This window comes from Macaca nemestrina, chromosome 16, assembly GCF_043159975.1.
Source record: "Macaca nemestrina isolate mMacNem1 chromosome 16, mMacNem.hap1, whole genome shotgun sequence".
In the NCBI taxonomy this organism is placed as follows: domain Eukaryota; kingdom Metazoa; phylum Chordata; class Mammalia; order Primates; family Cercopithecidae; genus Macaca; species Macaca nemestrina.
The window spans coordinates 12,038,959-12,065,527 of NC_092140.1; the positions used below are offsets into that span (position 1 = coordinate 12,038,959).

Below are 26,569 nucleotides of genomic sequence, written 5' to 3' on the forward strand. Positions count from 1 at the left end.
ACTGTGTATATTTGTTCTCTAGTGACATGATTTACTCAGATAACCCAGAAATGTTTAAAAAACTCATGGCAGCACTTTCTCTTGATTTTGTTACATATGTACAGTTTGATTTCTTTTACATAAAGCGATATCAGGTTTACATTTTTCTTTTAGGCAATGTAATAAGGTAATAAGTTAGTATATTACCCTACACATGCCCAAAAAGTGTACCTTTGAGAAGCTGATGTATGACCAAACATGTCTGATCTTAGAGCTCAATTTTTACTCATACCACCACCCACTATGACACCCTCATCCCATTCTACCCCTTCCTAGGGAGTTAATAACAACAAGGAGCTTTTTTTTTTTTTTTTTTTTTTTTTCCTAGGTGGATAATTGGCAATCGAGGGAAGCCTACCCAATTTCTATTTTTTTCAAAGTTTCTTTAATTCATCAGTGAGGGGAAAAAGGTGGATACAGGTTGAGTGAAGAGGAGGAAAGATTCATTTTGAGTACCCATAAATTTTTTGGTACTTTCTTAAAAACTGTTCTTAAAATATGCTTCTTTTTCTTTACCTTTTTCCTCCTTATAATTATATTTGTTACCTCTAAGAGATGTGTCACCTCTGCTAGCGTGATAGGCTATATAATTCCTTACTGCTTTCACCTATATATTTTTTAATCTGTAGGTATAGAGGTAGATAAAAATCAGCAGCATAAAATACATATTTTCCATGTTTAGTTGAATGAGTGATTCAGTGAAATTGATAATTATACATAACAGTTATCAACTGTCTAATGAACAACCACAAAACCTGACATGAAACAATAAGTGTTTGTATATCGCTTGTGAAACTAAGACCAAGTGGGCCTTGGCTAGGTAGCTCTGTAGGTCTCAGCAGGACTCGATCACCTCCAGGAATAGGTTAGTTTTGATTGAATCAGCCTGGCTCTGCTCCCCTCTGTCTCTCCTCCAGCCAGAGTAGCCCAGGCATGCTCTCACGGCAGTGAGGAGGCAGAGAGAGGGCAATCCCAGCTGCACAAGCACTTGTTAAGCCTCTACTTTCTTTATCTTTGTTCATAGTAAGAGAATGCTGCAAATTACATGGCAAAGGTCATTGGTTGGGAGGAGGAGGATGAAGAGATAGAACCATTTTTGCAATTGATCACATATCTTAAAAAGTAAATTCTTTCAATTGAACAATATGATAAATGAGTAGGAACAGTTAAATAATTATGTTTTTCTTGATGAAAGTAATGTACTTGGGCAAGTTACTTAAACCTTCTGTGCCTTGGTTTCTTCAGTTCTAAAATGGGGATAATAATAGTGTCATCCCATAGGATTATGGTGAGGTTTAAATTAGTTGATTATGTTGTGTGTACAGCAGTGCTTAATATAGAAATATGCATAATTTAAGTGTTAACTGTAGTTAGTAACATCATTATTATTGTTAATATTGAGGCAACACAGTTGAACACTGACACATATGTACAAATGATATATGGTTGTCTTAATACTTTCTTGAGCATATTTATTTTGTGAATTTTTGGCTAATATTTATAGCACTAGTGCCATCTGTTCATCTTACAAGGATTATTATTTTAGGAGTTTATACATGTGTATATTCCAGAGAAAACGATTTTACATTATAGAACAAGTTTGGACATATTTTTATTTATAATCTTAAAATGTCTTACTTATAGACGTAAATACCACAGATTTTTGTTTCCATTTTCTTGCTTTTATAAATTTTGTACTAATGTTAAGAAATGGTAGCAATCTTATGACTAATGTCAATTTAATTGATATTTCTTAAAATGTAATTGTGAATTGATTTGTTCTATGTAGCAATGAGAATATATGCCAATGCATCCCAATTTTAATGTGCATACAGTCACGTGGGACCTTGTTAAAATGCAAATCCTGATTCTGCAGGTCTGGGGCAGGCCTGGGATTCTGCACTTCTAACAAGCTTCCGGGTGATGAAGTTGCTACTGGTCCCTGAATACCACATTTTAAGTGTACGTGCGCGCACACACACACACACACACACACACACACGCAGAGACATCTCCTTATGTATATTTAAAAATTACGCACACACATATAATACATATTTTAAAATATATAATACATATTTATATTGAATAAGTGAAACATTAAATCAAATTATTTTATATTCAGTTATTAAAATAAATGTTATAAAACATGTAATAAACATAATGAAACATATAATACTTAATAAATTATTGTATCTAATGATGTGTTAATCTCTAAATGTTGAGAAATATCTTTACTGCCAAAAAGTGCTTTAATTTTCAATTTTGTTTCCCTGGAAACTACTTAAGAAACAGAATTTGGCCCTATAAATATAAGTTGCTGTTGAGACTGCTTTGTTGGTAGAAATATACTTAAATTCCCTGGGTCCTGTAATTAGGATAAAAGTTTTTTTTTTTTTTTTTTTTTTTTTTGAGACGGAGTCTTGCTCTGTCGCCAGGCTGGAGTACAGTGGCATGATCTCGGCTCACTGCCACCTCTGCCTCCCGGGTTCAAGTCTCCCGAGTAGCTGGGACTACAGGCACACGCCATCACGCCCAGCTAATTTTGGTATTTATATTAGAGACGGGGTTTCACCATGTTGGCCAGGATGGTCTCCATCTCTTGACCTCATGATTTGCCTCCCTCTGCCTCCCAAAGTGCTGGGATTACAGGTGTGAGCCACCGCGCCCTGCCAAAAGTTGTCCCTTAAACTCACACATAATTATGCTTTTGTTTGAGGTACACACACAACCAAGTCACTAACTTTTTTTCTCCTGGGGGCATTAGTCACAGCCCAATATTATAAATATTCAACTACATACAACTTTATATAAATAAAGTACATTAGTCATCTTAATTTTCTGCTTTTGAGTGTTAACTACAAATATTTTGTTTCAACTTCAGGACTGTAAAATCTTTCTAAAAGTTCACAATATTCTTTCCTTTCTAATCTTAAGAGTGGTCTGCCTTTTTGTTTTAAAGAAGTGGTAATGTCAGAACAGTAGCATTAAAGGATACAATTGATTTCAAAACTGTAAAAGATGAAAGAGATTGGGATAAATCTCTGCTGACCTCAGGATAAACTCTAGTAGATCATATCTCCAAACAGTAGAAAAGGGAAGAAAAAAATTGAGAATTCAGATTAAGTGGATCCGAACATGGGAATTCCCATCTAAAGGTATGTCTAATTAAGTTGAAATCTATTAAGAATAATTAAATAACAGCCTCCTTCATGGTGACAATCAACATTTGAGTTGCACTTTCAAACTGAATTTATATCGTCAATATAACTACAGACTACAACTTAATTTCTAGTTCACAAATTATTTTTCACCTCTCTTATGTTATTTGATAGTTGTAAGAACCCTTTGTTATTTAATATTATACTCAAAGTAAGAACTTGGACTTGGAGACCTCCTCCTCTAAGTTGAAGCCTCCTCTGAGGAGAGAGACTCGGAAGGAGTCCAGGATAAGGGTCCTTATTGAGCTGTTAATGGGAGGGGACTGAATTTTGGGATGACTCTGGAATACAGAGGTTAGTAAAATATTAGTAGCTATTATTTATCATGTATTTATTATGTACTATTGAGAGACAGGACTAGCTGGATTTCCTAGGCTGACTAAGAATCCCTAAGCCTAGCTGGGAAGGTGACCGCATCCACCTTTAAACAGGGGACTTGCAACTTAGCTCACACCCGACCAATCAGAGAGCTCACTAAAATGCTAATTAGGCAAAAAGAGGAAGTGAAGAAATAGCCAATCATCTGTTGCCTGAGAGCACAGCAGGAGATATAAACCCAGGCATTCAGCCAGCAAAGGTTACCTCTTTGGGTCCCCTCCCTTTGTATGGGAGCTCTGCTTTCACTCTATTAAATCTTGCAACTGCACTCTCTTCTGGTCCATGTTTGTTAGGGCTGGGGCTTTCCCTTGCTGTCCACCACTGTTGTTTGCTGTAGTCGCAGACCCGCTGCTGACTTCCGTCCCTCTGGATCCGGCAGGGTGTCAGCTGTGCTTCTGATCCAGCAGGCACACATTGCCGCTCCCAGTCGGGCTAAAGGCTTACCTGCAGGGCTAAGTGCCTGGGTTCATCCTAATCGAGCTGAACACTAGTCACTGGTTCCACGGTTCTCTTCTGTGACCCATGGCTTCTACTAGAGCTATAACACTCACCACATGGTCCAAGATTCCATTCCTTGGAATCCATGAGGCCAGGAACCCCAGGTCAGAGAACAGGAGGCTTGCCACCATCTTGGAAGTGGCCCGCCACCATCTTGGGAGCTCTGGGAGCAAGGACTCCCCAGTAACACTATTTGCTACTGTGTCGAATATCGTTTCTCTACTTCCTCTTTTTAAGTTATTTTGGAATTGTCTCGTAATCTAAAAAATGTTGTGAATGTGTTCAGAATGCCTCTTTTATAGTTTTCCCTTAAGTGGTGGTGGTGGACAAACTTGAAGACATTAACAAAAACATCATTTTCATTTAGTCTTAGATAACGCCAAGATGACACAGTAAGTGGAGTTGGTGGGCTAATTCCTAATGGAAGCCGGGGCACATAACAGAACGTAAAGGCTTTTCCAAGGATGAATCACTGGTGAAGCTTCTCCTTCAGGTTGTATGTGTTTGCGTGTGTGAAAATATGTACAATCCAAGTTTAACTTGGGAATGCTTAGCTCCTTAGGAATTTGCTGTTGGGTTAATAACTCTTCCCTCAATTACCTAGGTTGGAAAGTCCTCAAATTTTACCTTAGCTCAGGATCGGCAAACTTTTGGCAAAGGGACCATATAGTAAACATTTTAGGTTTTGTGAGCCATAAAGATCTTTCTCCGCCACTCAGCTCTGAAATTTGTAGTGTAAATGCAGACACAGACAATATATAAACAAAGTGCCTGTTTTCCAATGAAACCTTATTCACAAAAACAGGTGAAAATTGCATTTGGCCTGAGAGCCAGTTTGCTGGACCACTGGATTAGATTCTCAAGGTCACTTTCAATTCTGAGGTTATGGTTTTGCCAGATTATCAGAGTTATTCATTCCTCATGAGTTATGGCAAGAGAATTCCTTTCATCTTGAAACCAGAAGTCTCTCTTTGTACATGCAAATGGCCCATCAGGGTATTTTCCTAAACAAAGGCATTTCCCTCAGAAGAGGAATTCTGCTGCTACTGTTAAGATAATAAGTACACCACAGATGGTGCTTTCATTTCAAAAACAACTACAACATAAAAAAGATATAACATTTCTGTTTAATTATTGCATTTCTCTATCCTATGATTTGATGATTTAGTTTGTCAGTGGTGCAAATTAATATTCAAGCTTCTGCTGGAACTCATCTGTTGTTGATTTTGTTGTGGTGGTGGTGATGGTTCTAAACATAGGCAGGAGGCAAGGTGAGAAAAAGATACATCAAACTTCTTATCGATCTTGTTTTGGCAGATTCAAAGAGTTTATATTTAAGCCTAAATTTAAATAAGCATTTTCATATTATCACTGCCAGTTTTAGAGTGTTTCACTGGCACAATAATTGTATTATCCAACTGTATAGGAACTATCAATTAGACGAGGACTGCTTTGAGAAGGAAAGTAGGGCTCCTCTTTGATTCTTGCTGCTTTGCATTGGGGTCTCATATTGAAGGCTCACAGGCTTCCCCGTGGCCCCTTGACCCACTCAATGTTGAAAAACAAAAACTAAGAAATAGTTGCCAATGTTAAAAGGAGAGTATATGTAGAAACTTACATTTCTCACTTCCTTTGAAAAATCAGATCTTCTAAAGATCTAAGGTTTTTATTTTCACAGGAGAACAATGTGAGGGAGAGCTGCTTTTTGAAAAACTCATTGCTTCTACCACTGTCTTCATCTCCTCATCACAGCGCCTGAGTCAGAGGCCATTTGTCCTCATTATGGTGCCATGATCATGCCAGCTTGCCTCACTCCTGTATCTGCCTGGTCATTTGAGGCATTTGAGTTTGTGGCCTGTGCTGTGCACATTATCCCTGGAGATCTCATCAATTACAATTATTTCCACCTACTGGACTTTAAGTAGTTCTACCTATTGGACATTTTCATTGCAATCTGTCTTCCTAAAGCATACTGCAGGATTGAAGCACAAAGTATGACTGTGCAATTACTCTCAAGAGCATTTTTGTTTATGTTGGTCAATGTCACTTTTTTAGGTCCCTTATAAGGAAATACCTTTGAAAAGTTCATGCCAAGAAACTTTTCATTTTCAAAAAGGAAAATATTTTCTTTCTTGAATAATTTTTATAGCATATAGTCTTTCTCTTTTTGTCCTGGCTACCAGAAAGTTCAGAAGTCAGTGTGTCATAATCCTAGTAATATTTCTCCCCTTACTTTGTGTGTTCTGGTTCTCTATTTATAATATTAATACTCACTATTAACATGAACACACACATACTCATGTTCTACAAACAACTTTCAGGTTCATCTTGTGAGAGATTAGGGTTGAAAACATCAGTACAGACATGTTCTTAACTTTTCGAAATCATCCTCCACACTGACAACAGATTTGTATTTATAAAATACTAATCAGGCCATATTATTATTCCCTTACCTATTCAGGAATTCAACATGTCTTCCTCTCACTTATAAGAGATCTAATTTGTTTATTAGAGTGTCCAAGACCCCTTATTACATTTCTCAAACCTATCTTCCCATCCACAACATTCTCCAATTCTGTCCCACAAAGCCTGTATCTCAGTGATGAACTACTTACAGTTCTCCAAATGTACCAGGCCATTTCCCACCTCTTGCCTTTCACAATACCATTTACTCCCCATATAATCACTCTAGTATTTTATAGATAAGTCACTCACAACAAATATATTGTTCTGTCATTTTTCCATGAAATGTACGACTACTCTTATTTATCTCGGTATATTTCGTGCTGAATCCAATATTTTGTGTAAAACTGTTTTCATTGACTAATTGTGTAGCTGACTTTTGGTGAGATTTTCACAGAATTGAAGTAACTGATCAGGATACATTTTTTGACTATAAATAATGAGAAACTTTTAAAGAATAATTATTGAGTGCTTACTGTATACCAAGTTCTCTTCTAAATGTGTAATATGTATTCATTCACTCGATCACCCTAACTACCTTATTGCCCTATGATTTTTGTCCTCATTTTAGAGATGAGGAAACTGAAGCCCCGAGAGATTAATTTCCCCAAGAACACACAGCTAGACACTGAATAAATTGTCTCCTGCATGAGACAGCATTTGATAATTCACACTTTTATGGGAAATATTGAAAGGAAATTTCTACATGACATTAGGTCATGTTCCTAATTACAGTTAGTATAAAGTTTTAGTTTTTAGCCCCTAAGGAATATTTTTCAGAATGGGTATACAACATTTTTAGAAGAAAAACAAAAGTTATTATTTTCTGCAATAATAAAATGTTAATTTTTATTGAATCATACGGTCTGCCTCCACAGGTGATGTTTATCTGCTCCATTGCTTCCCATTTACATGTTGAAAGTGTATCACTGATGACACCAAATAGTAACTAACCTCCACTTCCATTGGTTATATTGGTTCTACAGGAAACGCTGGGGTTGAGACTTCAATATTGGAGGAACAGATTAACTTCTCAAAGTCTTGAGAAAATGTATTAGACAATAACATCTTTGAATGTAACATGTGCATGTGTGTGTGCATTAATTATTTAGCCACAAACAAGAAGGCTGAAAATATACCAGTCTCCACTATCACAAGCAACTGAAGGCAGTAGTTCTCAGTTGTGGAAGACAGAAAGAATCACCTATCTGTGAAGTCACAGGCACAGCTCACAGAAAGGTGTTGTGGAATTGACTTCCTTAGAGTCCTAGGATGTGAACATTTCATCTGAAAAGATGTAGTGTCAGAAGTCCTTAAGGTATCCACCGAGAATAAACTGCTTCCTCTACATCAAGCATCTTTTTCTCTTTCATATTCAACATAGTGGATTCAGAATGGAGACAATACATCCCTAAGTTGCTGATGGTATTGCAAGCACCATTCATCATGTTTTGGACATTAAGGCAGTGATGATCAGAAGGGAATCCTGTGGACCTACGTTTCTGGTGTTTGTAGCAACAGGATGAGCATCAGTGAGCCAGGTTCTAGGCAGAGACACCTGAAGCCCAGGAGGCGGAGCCAGGTTCCTCTGACTTCCTCTAAGTTACCCACTAGGTCGGCTCTTACCATCTCACTCATAGCTGATTTTGAGATAGGTTTTTAACTAGTAAACAATATGCTTAGATGCCCTGGCCTGTCTCAGTAAAAAGACAAGTGAAATGCCAAAGTCTAATCCTTTTCTTTTAGAAGGTATAATTTCAACCAATATATTTATTAGTCTTTTGGGGAGAAGCCAGATTTATAGCTTTCCATTTTGTTTTACTCACCATAAATGCATGAACATGTACTGTTTTATCAATCTTTTTTTTCTGGCGCATGGCCTGGACATTGACTCAGTGAGACTGTCATTTAGTAGTGAGAAAACTAATAGGAGGATATTTGGAGATGCAGAACTCAGTGGAAAGCCAGAGCATTTATTTGGATGGGGTCTTATTCTAATCTGAGGTAGCATCATCAAGAAGAAATAAAGATCTCCATAAATTGCTCCAGGAGAGGGCTAAATCTGTCATTTGGCTATTGCAGTTTCATCGAATTGATCACTGTAACTGTCATCTTTGTCTTGAAAAGCATCTGTCACTAACAAAGCCTGTTCCCCTTGGAAAACTATTAGCTCTCAGTGAATTAAAGTTATGTAGACACTGAATAAATTGTCTCCTGCATGAGACAGCATTTGATAATTCACACTTTTATGGGAAATATTGAAAGGAAATTTCTACATGTCGTTAGGTCATGTTCCTAATTACAGTTAGTATAAAGTTTTAGTTTTTAGCCCCTAAGGAATATTTTTCAGAATGGGTATACAACATTTTTAGAAGAAAAACAAAAGTTATTATTTTCTGCAATAATAAAATCTGTTAAAGAAAAATGAAAACTTTGTGTATATTTTGTAGTCCAGTGGTATTTTTAAAAAGATCAAGGACAGTAAGGATCTATTTTCCATCTATATTTATATACATATAGAATAGCACAGTGTTAGACCTATTTAAAACTAGCTAAGTGTCTTTCATGGTTTATAACCAGACAGGTTGTATTTCAAATTTACTTTTAATAGAGGACTATCAAAAATGCATATGTAGATTGTACCTTTATCAATTTTTTTATTAATGTTGCATGGGATTATATTCATTATTATTCATGCCAAAGTAAGAAGTATATAAAAATCAGCTATGAATATTTGACATTAATAATAGTTGTAAAGTAGCAAGCTTTGTGCTGCTCATCAATTAATGTAGTCCATGGCATTGAGCATAGTAGTATTTAACAAACTGTATGCTTTCCGAAAATGCTGGGTGGTTTTTCAGTTGGAGCAGCTTTTGATGTTTATCTTCAAGAGTTCAAGGTTTGGAGCCCCATTGAATTATTTTCAGCTCCTGTCACTATGACCAGCTAACATGACACCTGACCTCATCTGGTATACAACAATAGCTCTAGTGGCTGGCAAGTAAGCCAGCTGATTGTCATGGTTTTAGTTTGAGGTTTCAGTTTGTTCCTTTGGAAGTAAAATGTATCACCCTACGATTTCAGTGATCCAAGGAACAACTGGCAGCTGTTAAGAGTATCGTATCACTGTTCCTATGGAAACATGTAAAATGGATTATAAAATATCTGAAATGTGTATTTTATTTGGTTCACTTTATTGTGAATATCTGATGCTACTTTAATGATCCCTTTCTGATTATACTCTGGTTGAACTGTCTTCTGTTTAAGTTAAATCTTTAGTTTGCTCATGTCTTGTTTTCTTATGATATACTTTTGCTTCTGTATATTCTCAACAGTAGCAGATTCTTCTCAATTTATTGTATATTTAAAAAATGTATAGACAATTATTGTGTGCAGGAAGGGGTATATCCGGTCCTCCAGGCCAAAGGACTCTCTCACCATGCTGGGAAACGTTCTAGAGAATGAATAGAATGTACAGTGAAGATCAAGTTCCTTCCTCTAACCTTTGTTTCCTTTTCTCCCCACAGGAACTTTTTACCCCTGAATGCAAGTTTAAAGAATCTGTTTTTGAAAATTATTATGTAATCTACTCATCCATGCTGTACAGACAACAGGAATCTGGTAGAGCCTGGTTTTTGGGATTAAATAAGGAAGGGCAAGCTATGAAAGGGAATAGAGTAAAGAAAACCAAACCAGCAGCTCATTTTCTACCCAAGCCATTGGAAGGTGAGTATTATGTATGCATTATTATTACACAGACTTATTACACATTTTATTTTTCAAATTGATAGGTCTACCAAGGCTATAAGAAACCCTCACAAATGCTGGAAATGTCATTTATTTTGATCTGGGTGATGCTTGCACAGATGCCTACTTAAGTTATTCATTTAGAATTTGTGCCCCTTATATACTTTACTGTATTTGCATATGTATGTGTACCAGGAAAAATTTCTTCTCTGCCACTTCCAGTGTCTCAAATCCTCACTGCTACAGCCACTCTAACTCTTAGATAATTTAATTAATTAATTTAAAACAATTTTAAATATGTAATGATACAAACCTGTGATAAGTGTATTAGAAAAAGATAATACGTATATTAGAAAAAAATAAGTTTTGAGTGTGGAATCAAAAGTGTTTTCCATTTTGATATTATCTAGGTGAAAGTAATTACTTACTTGTGAATTATTGTAATTACAGAAAATTAAGAGATAATAGCTTGACTCTTAAAAAACTTGCTGATGTTACACATCTGCTTTCAAACTGCGTAATTCTTCACTGTATACAGTTGTAGCATTACTTCTTTTACTAAAATAATTTATCCACATTCATTTGTGTACAGGAAGGGATATATCTGGTCATCCATGCCAAATGAATAGAAACTTCACATTTACTTCAATCAGATACCCAAAGAGCAGGCTACAAAGTTTTTTTAATTAATCAACAACATCTGCACCTCTCTCATTAATTATTCTGCCAAAAGTGTCATTTACTTTTATCTATGTAACATTTGAGAATTACAAAAATATTTGATTTTAGGCTATTCACATGTGTTTTCTATTCAAGTACTTTTGTTTACTCTTTTGCAGAAGATCAGATCTACAATAACTCAATAAATATTTTAAGCTAGCTTGGACAGCTCATTTTTCTTTTTGTGTTTTATTCCTACAGGAAAGACTTAGCCATCAAGAGAAAATGCATATTGTTTTCATAATGCATATTCTCTATATTGAAATAAAAAAATTAAAAAATTTGAACAGTCAATTCTTCATTATCTGTGAGTGTATAATTAAGTTTCAGTTTGCCTAAATTCAGAAAATCACTCTTGTTGGCTAATACTACTTTTATAATTTCAATGATGTTGACTTACTGTCACTCTTAATTATATTTTTCTGTAGAACAATTTATTGAAACCGAAACAGCCACCAGGGCCTATGTAGGAAAAGACAAATTATTCCATAGTCTGTAATATGAGTGAATTATCTCAGTATATAGTGGATCATAAGGATGATTAGAATAGAAAGAAGTTAGAGGATTTCCCTGTACCTCCTAAAAAACACAACAATGATACACTTTCATTGTTTTAAATAAATTTTGATAACATTGGACTCACCAATATTTAAATGCAAATAAAAAATGTAAAAATAAGGCCACAGATGCTCTAACAAGACCATGGTTTATTTGCCACCTTGCTTTATCTCTTTTCACTCATTTTATGTTTTGCTAACAGTTAAGAATTGACTAGATTTTTAGAACCTTACCTTTTAGCTGCATAAATGTAACAAAACCCAAAAGGGCTGTTATGTCATTTAACCGAGGTAAAATTTGGGAACCAGTTATTTTGCATATCCCATAGAAAATATCTGAGACAATAATGATGTAGTATAGAATGGTATTTGGTATTTCACTCATGTGTTTGTTATGTGTATATGAGTGTTTTGTGTGTGTGTGTATATATATATATATGAGGAAGAGAGAAACAACAGTTTTCATTTCAAAAAATTAGAAGTACTCTAAAAAGAGTTAAGGGGGTAGGTACTATAATGACAGAGGTTATCACGTTGTTTACTTGATAGAGGAAAATTAATTCCAAACTTTCAAAACCCATACCGAATATAAATTATGTTATTGGAAATGTTAGGACAAATTAAGTATCTGGTTGATTATTGGTACTCTAGGGCGTTCATATCTTTGATACAACTTCACTACATAGAAAATCAAGGTCAATGCTTCATGCTTTTTCTCCTAATTTAATTAATAGTAGGAGTGAGGGATTGGAATGTGCTTTCAGAATACGCATTAGTTCCTTTTGCTACCTTAGCAAGTCATTTAATAGAAGCCTTGTGTATATTTGCAGTTTCAAGTATGTGTGCTGATGAAAACTCACGTGCCGCATTGATACTAATGGCCACATTCTACCCCCTTGAACATAGAGAATGCATATGGTAGTTCATCTTAACTAAACCTAAGAGCTCTTTGTAAAATACCTTAAACTTTCCAAAACCTGAAAAGCAGTTTGGGCAGCTCGAATGCACTTGTATTCCTGATGGCAGATGACTTTAATCCCTAGTTTTCCCCAAGCATTAGTCACTCTTATATGTCCTTTCCCGGGACTTCCAAAAATCATTTTCTAAAAAGCCACATGAACTACTGTGATTATGTCACCAGACACTATTTAGATAATTCCTCAGATTTTATTCAGGTAGTTTCAGTTGCTATCTTGCCATTCTGTTTCTGCCCCTATATCATGTCAATTATTAGATTTTTAATAACGTAGCAGAAAATGAGGTGTTGCCTTCGGCTGCTCAAGGGTCTCTTTCCATGATTGTAGGAAATGAACATTGAAATGATAATCTCCTGAAGGCTCTGGCTTATGGGAAGAGAGTTACTTATTATTTTGTGTAGCATTGAAGTTGACACTAGTATGACTATGTTGCTTTTGAACCACATGAGAGAAAGTAATTTAATGTTCTAGGATGTAAATACCGCAGCTCGCAAAGATTGATTGAAGTGAATGAGAAGTTCAGGTGTTGACATTAGTGTGCAGTGGAAGGGAAATCTGAGTTTTCTTTTTTGAGAATTAAGTTAAATGCCTGTCATTTTCCTATAGAGTGTGTGTGTGTGTGTTTTACATCATGGACCCACAAAGAAGCCATAGCTGCCATTTAAACCTTCTGTCCTACTCAGAAATCCATGCACACTCGTGTACATGTTTTAGGTATGCAGACAAGAGAATGTGAAGGGAGTAATGTCCTCTGCGGGCTGGAAATGATTGCTTTACCACAGGAATTCCTTCTCAATGGAATTGCTTTACTTCAGGGAAAACAGAAATGGGCAAACCGCAGTGGTCTGTGCATGTATGGATGGACCATTCTCACACCTAACCAAGCAATGTTTGCTTTTCCTCCTCCTCTCTTCCCATCACTAGTTGCCATGTACCGAGAACCATCTTTGCATGATGTTGGGGAAACGGTCCCGAAGCCTGGGGTGACGCCAAGTAAAAGCACAAGTGCGTCTGCAATAATGAATGGAGGCAAACCAGTCAACAAGAGTAAGACAACATAGCCAGATCCTCACAGGTGTTGTGACTTATTCGTCCTGAGCACAGTTGAGTGATTTATCCTCACCAGACATTCCTGCTCCGTGGCTGAAGAGCAGCAGGAAGTAAGCTAATGCTTACTCTTTGCTGTCTCCGAACTTCTCTGTTGCAAGTGGATAAATCTCAACCTGTTGCGCCCCCCACAACAAGAAGACACCTGGATAACCAGCTAAACTCAGACCATGGAATGCCCTACCAGATATGGAATGCCTTTTTAATATCTTTTCTGTGACTGTGACACTTCATGTGAATGACATACTTCACAAGTACACTCGATACCTTGCCTGCTGACAGCTACCCATAATCCTTTTTGAGTCCTGTTTCAGCGAAATCTATGTGTTTAAGTTCAATTTTGTAGCACACAAATAATATTGAGTAATTTCTAGTTAGACGCTGTAAACCTGTGCTATTATGGATTTCTCTTCTTCCCATTTTTACAGGGCTGCTCGCTCCACTGTCTGTGACCTTTTGCAGGGATTTTGTTCCTCTAAATCTTAAATGTTGCCGTTGGCTTAGGTCGGAGAGCAATCAGGGAATCAGGAAGCCTTCTAAACCTATTATTACAAATTGCATCTATAAAGATTAAGATTGTTGTCTCTGGCTCACACTATGGATTAAACACACATATACGCTCTGTTCAGTAGCAGATACTGTGCTCCCAAGGTCGGCATTGCCTGGGTGGGAAAATGGCTCAAACACAATCCAGGGAAGCTCTCTATGATATGTGTTTGACATCCCCCTCTAGTTTCTTTGTGTGTGTGTGTTTTATACATATCACAAGCTTACTGGTAATGGTAACATTTGCCTTGCCCAGCGAGCAAGACCCACTGGTTTTTGAGAAAGTGGGTCCAAAGATTTCTGTAGGCCTTGTAGGCCTGATTAAGGTTCATTTTTCATCTATTAATTCTCATTATTTGGAAAAAAAACAAAAAAAAAGGAAAACCAATAATTACAACCTACAAGAATTGCGCTACCTAAATCCATTTCAGATATACTCCGTCCTGTTTTTAATGAACCAAACTTAACGCCATCCCCGTTTCTGGCTGCGTTCCCCTCATACTCAGCAGAGCATGGGCAAGACGGCTGTTGTGTTCTTTCCTGCAGCAGCAATGCAAACGTTAGTTATAAATTAGACTTTAATATTTTTGGTGTTTAATGACAAGTTTTTAAACTGGACATATTAGGAAAAATATTTTTTTTAGCTCAGCATGCTGAGTCCGGTACTGTGTATTTCACCAGTACATGCCTCTAACTCAGCATTTGGGACTCCTGTTGCCCAGTGGCTGGGTTAGAGGTGCCTTGCCATGATCTCAGAATACAGTCTGTTGAATTATCCTAGATGAAAATAAAGGCAAACCAACACATCCGTCCATCAGGATTTTGGTCCATTCCATTTATTTATTCCTTTTTGTTTTATTTTGCATTCTTAATTTCCTTTTTAATTTAATACTGTTTGTTTGAACTCTGAGCTTAGGGAAGACAACTACCAAGAAAGGCCAGGAACAGTTGACTACACAGTGAAGATTCCATGCAAAATGTTCAATACTGGATCTAAAGGGGTTCATACTAAACTGTTTGGGAATATATTTGTTAACTCTGTGTACACCTAATAAAATTCAATGTTTTCTTCTCAGAAGAGTTCATTGAGACCAAACTGAACCTCATTTATTGAAAATTATATGTGGGATCAATGTACTGGCCTCTTGTTATTCTTTCTATGTGGGAGGATGACCCAGTCATCATTTTCCCCATCTGCACTGTATTTATTGGGAAATTATTTTGTCACTGCTTTCATAAATCTTCATGACAGCCCTTGCCCAGCATTAAAAAATTCTGGCCTGCTTAGCTGATTAAAGGTTTAGTATAAATTTAACTGTTTATGCTTATTTCATTTTCATATTGGATTCTACTTGAATAAATAAAAAGTTAGCAGAATGTTTGAGTAGATTTATTGTCAATGATGCTAAATTACAAATATAACAAAATGATTCCTTTGGTCATTTTTGATTTGGTGTTATGTCATTTTGAAGCCTATTGTTTTTTAACAGGATCAGTTAAAATAACTTCCATTAACCAATTATTTTCAGAAAACATATATCCCATAATATGTGGCCAACTATGAGTAATAAACTTGTAATCAAATCAAATGGGCTTATAGACACTACTTATAGCAACACATCACACACACATACACACACGCGCGCGCACACACACACACAACAAACAGCCCCAGCTGTTTTTGTGACTGATAATCAGCCCTACTTGCTGGTTTCTTTGTCCCCTGCAAGTCTGTTTATTGGTTTAAATTAAGATAAGATTTATTTTTGTAAATGACTGAGATTTATGTAAATGTGTATCTCTGTTGTGTTTTATATATGGGGTGTCTATAAGGGCATTTATCCCTATGAAGGATGTCAAATACTTTCTTCTAATATATGTTTAGACATATTGCAGAGGGGTCCTTGTTATTTGTAATTGAGTTAAGTCATTTACTTTGTGTCTGGTCTCACCTGTTGCATGGGAAGAGGACAGCACTGATGAGCTGCATGTAGTAGGTACCTGTGTATCAAGAACTGTTGGTATGTATTGCTAATTTGCATACAAAGAGTTTGTCTGCATTGTACAGTTTCTGTGTTTAATATCATTTGTTGTATTCACAAATACAACATATTGAATAAAATATTTATATGAAGGCATATTCAAAAACATCAAACAACTTTATGTAACAAAATGGCATTGCATTACCCACCAATATAGAGAAATGTCATGTAAATAAGTTGGTAAACTCAATTTCCCCCTTTACCATGCCAAAGAAAATTTTAGCTCTTTGATGATACCTCTCTTGCTATTTGTTTGGGATAAGACTTCACCATTTTTTCCCCTCAGAAATTAAGTTTGCTGTTATTAAGTAAGTGCAATCTGTCACTACTGATGTTCCGTATAGTAAATCTGATGGAATTCATTTGTATTTAAAGACCGTGTGTTTTGTACCTCCATGTGCATATGTCCATTGTATCAAGTCTCTATAATACTCCATTCCTTCTGCATGCATATCTGGTGTGGGAGGGTTATTTCTACTGATTTGTTATAGTCGCTGATTGCTTTGCCAGTCCCTCAACAATGCTCAGAAATGTCAATTGTTTTGATATTTCAAGTGACAACATTTTTGTTTTCTAATATAAGATTGCTTTTTAAAACATTTTGCTACCACTTTACTTGGAAAAATTAGAGAAGACATGCAAATTCTCCACCCTATGTAAAGAGCAAAATGGAACTGAGCATTATTTCATTACAAATCCTGAAGAATTTGGAGATTCCTGCTCTAAATGTTTGCTTGTCCTGAATGTTTTTGGGTAGGAGTGGCTTAAAGAGATACACAATGGGTCCAAAGGACTCCTGCTCCAGTTCTTCTAATAGTTTGCCTCTTGGGGAGCAAGCGGAGATTCTTTATCATACCTAGCCACTTGCTTAATGCTTTAAGCACTAAAAGTTATTTTTATCAGGATAAACAATATCAGATTTGGTTGTCTTTAAAAGCAAAAACCAAAAACTTCTTATTCTTTAAGTTAGACATGTATCACTTCATTTAAAATTATCCCCCTAATATCATATAGATCATTAACATTTGATACATAATCAAGAAGAGACCACATTGACTAACATTCAGTTAAGACGAAGATGAAAAAATTATTGAAATTTTTTTTTCCATTTTAGTTCAGAACAAGGCTATATCGAGGGAAAGCGATTGGGCTAAATCCTCAATAATTTTTTTTCCAAAATGCAGGCATATCAAAATCCAGGATGTACATTGTCTTACTTTGAGGGAAATAGTAGTCATAGCTTAGGTTTCTTAGCCTACAATGTGGCACATAGGGCCTTTCACTCTCTTGAATACGGAGTAGGGTTTCAAAGTGTTGACAGTTGAGTCTGCAAACTAAGCCTGAGTTATATTTTAGTTTTTTTTTTTTTCTTGGTTTTCACTAAGTCTAATTCCAATATCTACTGGCAGAGATTGTATTTGCATTTGAAGTACTGGAGGGCAGTACTTCCAAAGTGCTGTTGGAATCCAGATAAACTCAAGGAGCCCAGAAAGACAATGGGTATAATAGCTCTCCTCTCATGACTTAGCACTTGAGTTGACTTTTTTGAAAAAGTAATTGGGTAGAATACCTCAGTGATGATTTGCCAAACAAGCAGGGTTAGTGCCAACACCTTCTCTAAACTTGTTGCATCTCTTCCAATTGACATTAATCCCACAGCAGCTTCCTAAAAACAGGAAAAAGCCAATGAGATTTGCTTCTTTTCTCTCACCCATTACAAGTTTGTTCTTGCCCTGCTTGTTTTTAGGAGGGAGTTTCTATCGTAGAGTTGAAAAAGTACAAAATCATATTTAAAAAGGAAAGAGTCTATGTCTTTACATGTAACTATTTTATTTTTTCCAATCTAAATTCAATCACTTCTTAACAGATATATTGGTGTTTGCATTGCTGGCATCAAAACCACACATACACACACAAACACACACATACACACAAAGAAACATAGGGGATAGAAATAAGTAAAAATAAAATATCTCTATTTTCAAAGAAAAAGCATTCCTTAGAGTTTAGGTACCATGAAACTTATGCTATAATACAGTTCCAGTACTATGGTTTCCAACTAAATGAACACTAGAACAGAGCTGACTATATTTTCATCTTTGAACTTTTAGTAGAGATGGAGTTTCACCATCTTGGCCAGGCTGGTCTTGAACTCCTGACCTCATGACACACCTACCTTGGCCTCCCAAAGTGCTGGGATTACAGGCATGAGCCACCATGCCTGGCCTATTTTCATCTTTGTCCTAAATTTTAGATGAGTCACATTTTGAACTTTATGGTATGATAATTTCTCCAATATCTAAATTCTTTTTCTGAAAAAACAAATGCTGAGGACATTTTTGACACTCTTACATGAGACTATGAAAAAGAGCAGCACTTTTGTTGTAGTTGTTGTTGTTAATAAAAAGGATAATAACATACAGAGGATTATAAGAAAAATAAGACACACCTGAGGTTTTCTGATGAGCCGTAGAGAATCAAGGACAGTTCCAGTGGCGCTGAGGCTGACAAAGTACTGCCCAGCTGCTAGCCAAATCCACCCTTAATTTGTTTTTGTACGGCCTGGGAGCTCAGAAGGAATTTTTATTTTTTTACAGCTTTAAAGTATTAAACAGAAACCAACAAAGAAGAATATAAGACAGGGATGTATGTGGTCCATAAAGTTTAACTTTCTGGTCCTTGATGGGAGGATAACCGCTGTGGTAGGGAAATCCAAAGGTCATTTGTATTACGATAGCTAGATAATATAATGAATTCCAATGTCTGTGCATCAGCAAATACGTCATCAAAATTGCTACAAAACAATAATAATAGGTTGTTTGCAGCTTAAAATGTTTAGGTAGTGAAGAGGAAAGAATATAACCTACATTATTTATTGATTACTTATATTTCCCTCATTTTACAAAAAAGATATATCAATTTACATAATAAGAGAACTACAATATGGTTGCACTCCTTAATCTCAGGATAGAGATAACAATTTTATAAATCTATTACATTATGAGAACATTGTTAGGACTATAAAACTCAGCATCAGTTAAATGTTCTCTTAAAATAATTTTCAATATTAAATTTTTAAGTAACTCAGTGGATGCATATTTTCCTTATTTTTGGAAATTTGACTTATAAAGTTTAAGCCATGACTCTAGAATATTTACATCATTAAAATAAAATTTCCAAGTAAAAATTTTCATTTTAAAGTAATACGGAAATGATTTTGCTACATTATTCTAGGATTTTACAAAATAATTCACCTTTAGAAAAAAAGTGTTTTTTTTAGCTCTAAATAATTACAGGTTGCCTAAACTAATGTGTATAAGTAGATTTACTTGTAAATATGTAAGGGAAGTCCCAATTATTGTACACTTTCATAATTCAATGTGAATTTCATACAAAGCAAAGTTTCACCATAAAGAAAATAAACATTTTGTTCCTATCACTGAGTGAATATTTGTAATTTCTATTTAAGCCATTTCTAGATTTTTTTTTTTTGGTCCTTTGTGAGCTTCTGAGATTGGTGCCATTTTATCACAGTATTTCTCTTCTTGAATTCTTTGCATGACCTCAGGTTTCCAGTAAGTTATCCTTAGAAAAAAGAAAGTATTTTAAGGGAAATGGATGCATACTTCAGGCCCATTATATATGTAACTCAATATTGTCTTTTTAAAAGGCCACATTACCATGGAATAAATTAAAATAAAAAGTCAGATTTCTTGTACATATAACCCCTGCCCAGTTTTTAAAATGTGTTATTTCTAGAAATCTAAAATAGATCTCCCTAAATAACAATTCATTTTTAAATAAATTATCAACAGGTAAATATATACTGACACAGAGTATAAACAACTTCTGTCACTATTTATTTAAAATGTTAAATTGTACATTTTTCATAATTTTTTTCTTTAAGAGAATCTTCTTTGATGAGTTTAAAGTGAGAGTAGACAAATGACTTAGTGGCTAAATGATTTAATGTCAAATGACTTAATGACCAGTTTTTGCCCTTGATCCAGCCCCAATCTGATATTCTACTTCCTGTGTGTTTGTCTTCATTGTCCCCATATTAAAATGTTGACTGATATGGAATTCTGGAAAAATCTGATCGACTGATTAATGTGAATATGCATGTTTTCCTTAGATTCTAATATGGTCTTTATTGTGTAAGAATGTGGATTTCTAATAGCCATATAATTCAATGTTTCTCAATTTGGGCGCCACTGACACATGGGGCTGGCTAACTCCTTGTTTGGGGGCTGTCCTGTGCACTGCAGGATGCTGAGCAGCATCCCTGGCCTCTACCCACCAAATGCCTACGACATACTTCCCCACCCCACCCAGTGTGACAATCAAAGTTGTCTGTAGATGTTGCCAAATGTCTTTTGGGTGGAAAAATTGCTCTCGTTAGGAACCACTTATGTTAATTATGGAAGAAACATTTTTTTCTAGTGTTATTTGCATCTGAATTTGCATAACTCGTTTCTAATAGGTACTCAGATTTCCTTCGTAATTCAGAATAGAAAAATATACAATGGTCTTTTTAACCTGTCCTAGTGGTGATTATACAGGATTTTCTTTGCATTTAAATGTTCTAATGGCCTAGAAAAAACAAGAATCCAGACCTCTCTCGTATAATTGTTAAGGATATTCTGAGCCAAGCCAGATTTCACATGCATTTCCATTCCATCCATCCCAGCATTCACAGTTTCCACAGCTACAGATTCCATTCCCTGCAATAAAATACACATGGGTATCATGATCATGATCAAAACGTGCCAAATTTAAACATGCTATTATAAATCACAAGTGTCCACAATGAAATCATTTCATTCATCCTTGGTAGATTCTCTTACTGTGCAATGATGTTATTACTACATTTTATTAAGCAGCTGTGAGACATCTAATCTTTCAAACAATTAGTGGCATTTATTTGGTGCCACTCTTTACCAACCAGATAGTAACCATCGTGTATCACTCCAGCTAGGCTTTTAGGTGACATATTTTGTTTCCCTTATAGAGCAAGTTATGTCTGACTCATGAATAAATACTGAAAAACATAAAGCTCTTTGACATAACATGAGGCAGGCCAAGTAATCAGCAAAGAGAGTCTTATGTAGGAAGGATGGGCAGAAAGCAAGGGTCTAACTTAATGACGCTCAGAGTCATCTTTTACCTTCAGCTAGAGCTGAGGAGGACAAGTATACATGTCTCTGTTTCCTCTGTAACTTGGCAAAACAAATGAATTTATAATTAATTATGAGGGACTCAATAAATTAGGATAGCAGTGGCTATGACACGGCTGAGCCCTCTTTATACCTCTCCCCCATACAAACATCCAGTTCCCTAAAAGCAACCAACACATCAACTAGTGGTACTCAGATTCTGTTTAAAAGAATATTCCATTCCCTATACCATGTTCAAAGTAAAATGTGCCAAGAAAATTCTTTTCTGTGTTCAATATATAACTAGATACATGTGAGTTTGAGGTGGGGAGGTTACTTTGTGGAAGTATTCCAAATAATCACAAAATTTAGCTTCATTGTCTTGTATTCTTCTACGCCCAGGAATAATGTGAGGGCTTTTTCCCAAATGCCCACTTTGCCTTTGGTAGATATGCCATATTCACAGTTGACCCTGTTGGTCCGGCCACCTAAAGCATTGCATGATGAGTGTCCCTTAGCTCTGTAACAAACTGTGGCATAGAGCAATTAGAAAAGGTTAATACTGCACCTGTACAAATGAGACCATCATGTTTGTCGCAGTCTCTGTCATCACAGTCACAGAATTCCCCAGAAATATACCATTCTTCAGCAGAACAAATGCACTTCCCACAATGACAAGAACCTGAAATTACAAAGGCTATTACTTGCCATCACTGTATAACTAAAGGTTTCCATCTCAGATACAATCTCGTTGACACACTGACAACAGGCTTCTAATAACCCATCATCCAAAGGTAAAAGTTTATTGAATGGCTGGTTTCTCAGAGGGGAGCTTTACTTACTGTAATTCATAAAGGTCACCCAGGAAAGCCTTCATTATGGATCTAGACAGTTGCAATTAGCCTTGAGCAAATGTCCCATGGCCCAGTCTGGTTGAAATGTCAATGAGAGCAGGATGGGGTTGATTCTTATAGATGGTCTTCCAAAAAAGTATTCAAAAATAGATTTTTCCCCCTGAATTGAATCATATTTTTAAAGTGCCTCTTCTTTAAAGGAATTGAATAGGGAATTGTATTAAATTAGGTTGCATTTCTAATGAAAACAACTACTAAAGTATTGTGCTTATGATTTTGGATTTTTGTTTACATGATTTTCTCGGAGCAGGAGCACACCTGCATATTGGGTGGCTAATTAAAGTGCTAAAAGTGCACACAATCACTCAGTACATTTGCCTCGTGAGACCGTATCCTCAGGACGGTCATAATCTAGGATAGCTCAAATTACTCCCAAAGTTCATCTTTTATGAGACTCTGGATTCAACTCTTTTTCCCTCCACCCATTTCTCCTCCTACCTAATTAAAACACTTCCTCTTTGGTTATTTAAAATATCTTTATTTACTGAGCAAAAAATTTTATTAAAGATATATTTAAAATAAAAGAAAATAAATAAGATGAAGGGCATCCAACACAGAAGTAAGTTCTCTCAGTTTAAACAGCTTTCCATGACAGGCTAAAAACCCTTACATGGAAAAACTGCCTTGACGACAACAGGAAAGACTTTACAATGAAAAAGAAACAAATAAAAAGGACTTCCTTTTCCTTCTATTTCCTTGGGTTGGTTGTTCTTTCCAAACATGACTTTCCTTTACTAAAAGGTGGCTATCAGTAATTTTTTAAGTCAAAAGTCATGTTGAAAGATTGTGCAGTTGAAAAAAGTATTTTGACATATTTAACAAAACTGTAGAATTGGTAAGTTCAAAACACATTTAAAAGGGACAAGAATCAATCATTAGTGCTTCTTTTAAAACACAGTGATTAAAAATGAGTTAACAGCCTAGGTGATTAAAGTGATTATGGAAAAGGAGTTGCGGTCATCACAGATATCATGAAAGGATTCAGGTTCATGTGTCTCAACTACGTGATATTTCATATCAGGGAAACTGGTATATGCATTTTAGCTGCAAAACTCCCCAAAATCCAAATTAAATGTTTGCCATTTCTTGACACACTTCTCAAGGTAAGAGTGCAGTCAGAATTATTTATATTGTGACAATTGTGTTTTCATTTATTTTTAACTTCTTGAGTAGCTATGGCATAATTCTATTTAGTCTTGACTTGTTTTCCTGAGGGTCCAGGTTGACTTGCATGCTCTTGAGCAAAATATACACATTTTCTCAGTTTTAATAACTGACTGACATCCCGGTGGTTTCTCAGGACCCAGGAAGGTGCTCCTCCCAGGTCAGTCTGCAAGGGATGCTGGTTCCCTTGTGATCTCATCAAGGTGAGGAATTTTCTGATTTTAGAGATTTCTTTATCCTAATTTTAAAGACTTTATTTCACATTTCTAGGCATAAAAATGTGCAGCACTCTACTGCTTAACAAATGGATAGTGATACATCTGCCAACAACGACCACATGGAGTACTTCATTGACTATATCAGAGTCGTTTCCTCAGAAGGCACAATACTTAGTGTTTTATTTACATGAGTGGAGGAAGATTATTTGAAATATTTGACTGTTTTGTTTCTAAAGTAGTGTCTGATTTTATATGCCCATAATATTCATATATACACCAAGGATATCATTTTATATATGTCACAATTCATGAAAAGATCTTATATTTCATCTTCAAACTTATCCTCTGGCCCTGGAACTATTCTAATCACTGCTCTTGCTTCTGGAATGCTTAGCTTCATGCCCTAGTAAAGCGTTTTCAGAAAACTGGTAAGCTCAGCTAAAGTTAATATGGCATATATGGATAGAGCATTTGATGAGTAAATTCCAGTTCTGAAAGTCTACTAGTCGCTGAAATACTTAGAATAAAAAATGAGGATTGATTTTGTATGTGTCATGAAACAGTAGCTTTTCTAGGTCAGCATTTTCCCAGCTGTGTTATTCTTTCCTGTTTGTCAATGCTCAATGCATCTTAGAGGTAGGAAATTCTTCTACTGCTTGTGAAACTAGAACTAGATAGCATATAGTAATAACACAGTGTGAATACTTATTAGGACCTATTATAGCACCTTCCTTGTAGCACGCTCTGTTTTCTTCCATAGTAGGGGTCAAATTGTGCCTCTCTTAAACGGGAAACACATAGGGAGAGGGTTCCATCAGACAGACGTAGACTGCATGACTATCAAGAGGGGAGAAATGGTTCAACTCAGCTGGCCAAGACCCACTCACACCCCTGAGACCCAGCCCAGCCAGAGAACGGCTGGCTGATCTTGGCAGGAGTTTTAGGGCGGAGAGTTCATCACCATAGCACCACTAATCCATTCATTTTCTTTCTCAATATAAGGACCCTTAAGAATGTTCCCATCTCCCTTCTGTGCATTTTTGCTGGCTTCCTTCCCTGGGGAATCAGTCACATTTTCTCATGTGTCTTCAGGGCATCTTAGGACATAGAAAGGGGAAATAAATGAAATTTTACCTTCAAAGATGAGAATGGAAGAGAGAATAAAGGAAACTGCCCTGGACCTCACAGGCAATAAACAAACAGTTAACTGAAGACTTCACTCTGATTCAGTCCACTCTTCTTTTTAGTGATCTGCCTATCTGTGATGTATCTCCCTGCAAAAACTTTCATATACAGTAGTTTAAAAATAAGCTGTTTCTTCCTGCAGGTCTGACTGCACAGACATATTGAGCGAGGCAACTTGAACACCAGGCTGAGGCTGATTTTGTGAAGCATCTTTCACTCTTTCTCTTTCTGGGGATGTGGGCAGGTCACGGGTGGGTGAGTGAGTGTATATGCTGGACTTCTTTGGGTGATGTGGGACCCAAGAAGTATCACTGAGAGTTTAAGGAGACAATTAATGACGTGTTTACAGCCATTGTCGCACAACAGCATCTGTAAGAAGATTGGATGTGATTACCTGGATCTAGCTTGAAGTAATCAAGGCAAAGATAAAATTGTGTAGTCTGGGATCCAAATAAATAAATCCCCAAGTGAACAAAACAACCCACAATGGATTATATCATGTACTTTGCAAAGGTAGCTAAGCTTAGGGGAGACCCGGCACGGCACTAACCTCATCTCTCTTGGTTATTCACAAAAACTATTTGAGTCTGAGGGCAAGGCACCTTTGTCCGTTGCCCATTCCATTACTAATGTTGGACTTTCTTTTTCATTCAAGCCTGACAAAATGCTGCAACCTGACATCCCAGCAGGCAGTTTTCACTATTGTACTAACTACTCCATCTGTTATGAAGGTCACAACAATGTATCTTGTTTTAACTTTTTCTATGGAGTGATTTATTGTCTTGGCTATAAATTTGTAAAGAAATAAAACGCTATTTCTTCATCGTCTCCTGAGGTGATGGCTTTATTGACGCTCATGGGAAGTGCACGTTTCAGCCTTTTGGTGGGTACAGGCCACCAAGTGATGCGCCATGGTGATCCTGTGCCCACTGCTCAGATCTGTCCCATAATCAAATAAAGAAGGACTCTGAATATCTTTTGTGACCATCAGGGTGAGGGACTTCTTCCATTGACAAATTTGAGAAAAGTTATAGAATATTTGGACAAGTCCATGAGATTGATCAAGAAATACATGGCCCCCGTCAAAAAATCAGAAACAAGTTTTTCTTTTCCATCACCACGTTAAAACCCCTTAGTCTATTTCATGCGTTACTTTTCCTGTGGTTCGCAGGGTGGGTTGTGGGGTGGTGCTCCCCACTGGAACCAGGAGTAACTGTGGCATCCCCATTATCCTCTGTGCCTACCATACATCACATTTCCGTGATCCTGGTTTTATCCCCTTTCTTCATCGATAATCCAACAATGATGTCTCCATAATAGGAGAAAGGAAGGGAGATCACGATCAGCTGCTGCCAAAAGTCCGAAGGCCCATCCACTAACATGAATGTCAAAATGTGCAGCCTTGGGGCAGCTTTCATATTTCCTTTTGAGTTTAAAGACTCCCAAACTCTCTATCCATTGAAGGATAAACAAATAGTTTAGACAAATATGCTTTCAACCCTTCATTGATCTCTGAATATATTGCCACCACCCAAAGCAAACAATTTGCAAAGGTATTAGCTAGAGAGACTCTTTGGCTTTGCTTTGTTTTGTTTTGAGGAAATGCCTTTAAGTCAATATTTAGTCATCCTATTTTT

General features: G+C 36.3%; 2 protein-coding genes across 7 annotated transcripts in view; one reads left to right on the forward strand and one right to left on the reverse strand.

Annotated features, from left to right (window-relative positions):
• The window catches only part of LOC105469844 (fibroblast growth factor 14), a 681,850-nt gene extending 656,090 nt beyond the window's left edge, over positions 1-25,760 (forward strand). For all 5 annotated transcript variants that reach the window (XM_071081605.1, XM_071081606.1, XM_071081607.1 and 2 more), the window contains exons 4-5: positions 10,127-10,325; positions 13,525-25,760. In XM_071081605.1, coding sequence (XP_070937706.1) covers positions 10,127-10,325; positions 13,525-13,661 — 336 coding nt within the window. In that variant the 3' untranslated portion in view covers positions 13,662-25,760. The remainder of the gene's footprint in view (positions 1-10,126; positions 10,326-13,524) is intronic.
• LOC105469845 (integrin subunit beta like 1) overlaps positions 20,914-26,569 on the reverse strand; it is a 269,680-nt gene continuing 264,024 nt past the window's right edge. For both annotated transcript variants that reach the window (XM_011721388.2, XM_024789134.2), the window contains 2 exons: positions 22,020-22,133; positions 20,914-21,019 (listed from right to left, as the gene is read on the reverse strand). In XM_011721388.2, coding sequence (XP_011719690.2) covers positions 20,928-21,019; positions 22,020-22,133 — 206 coding nt within the window. In that variant the 3' untranslated portion in view covers positions 20,914-20,927. The remainder of the gene's footprint in view (positions 21,020-22,019; positions 22,134-26,569) is intronic.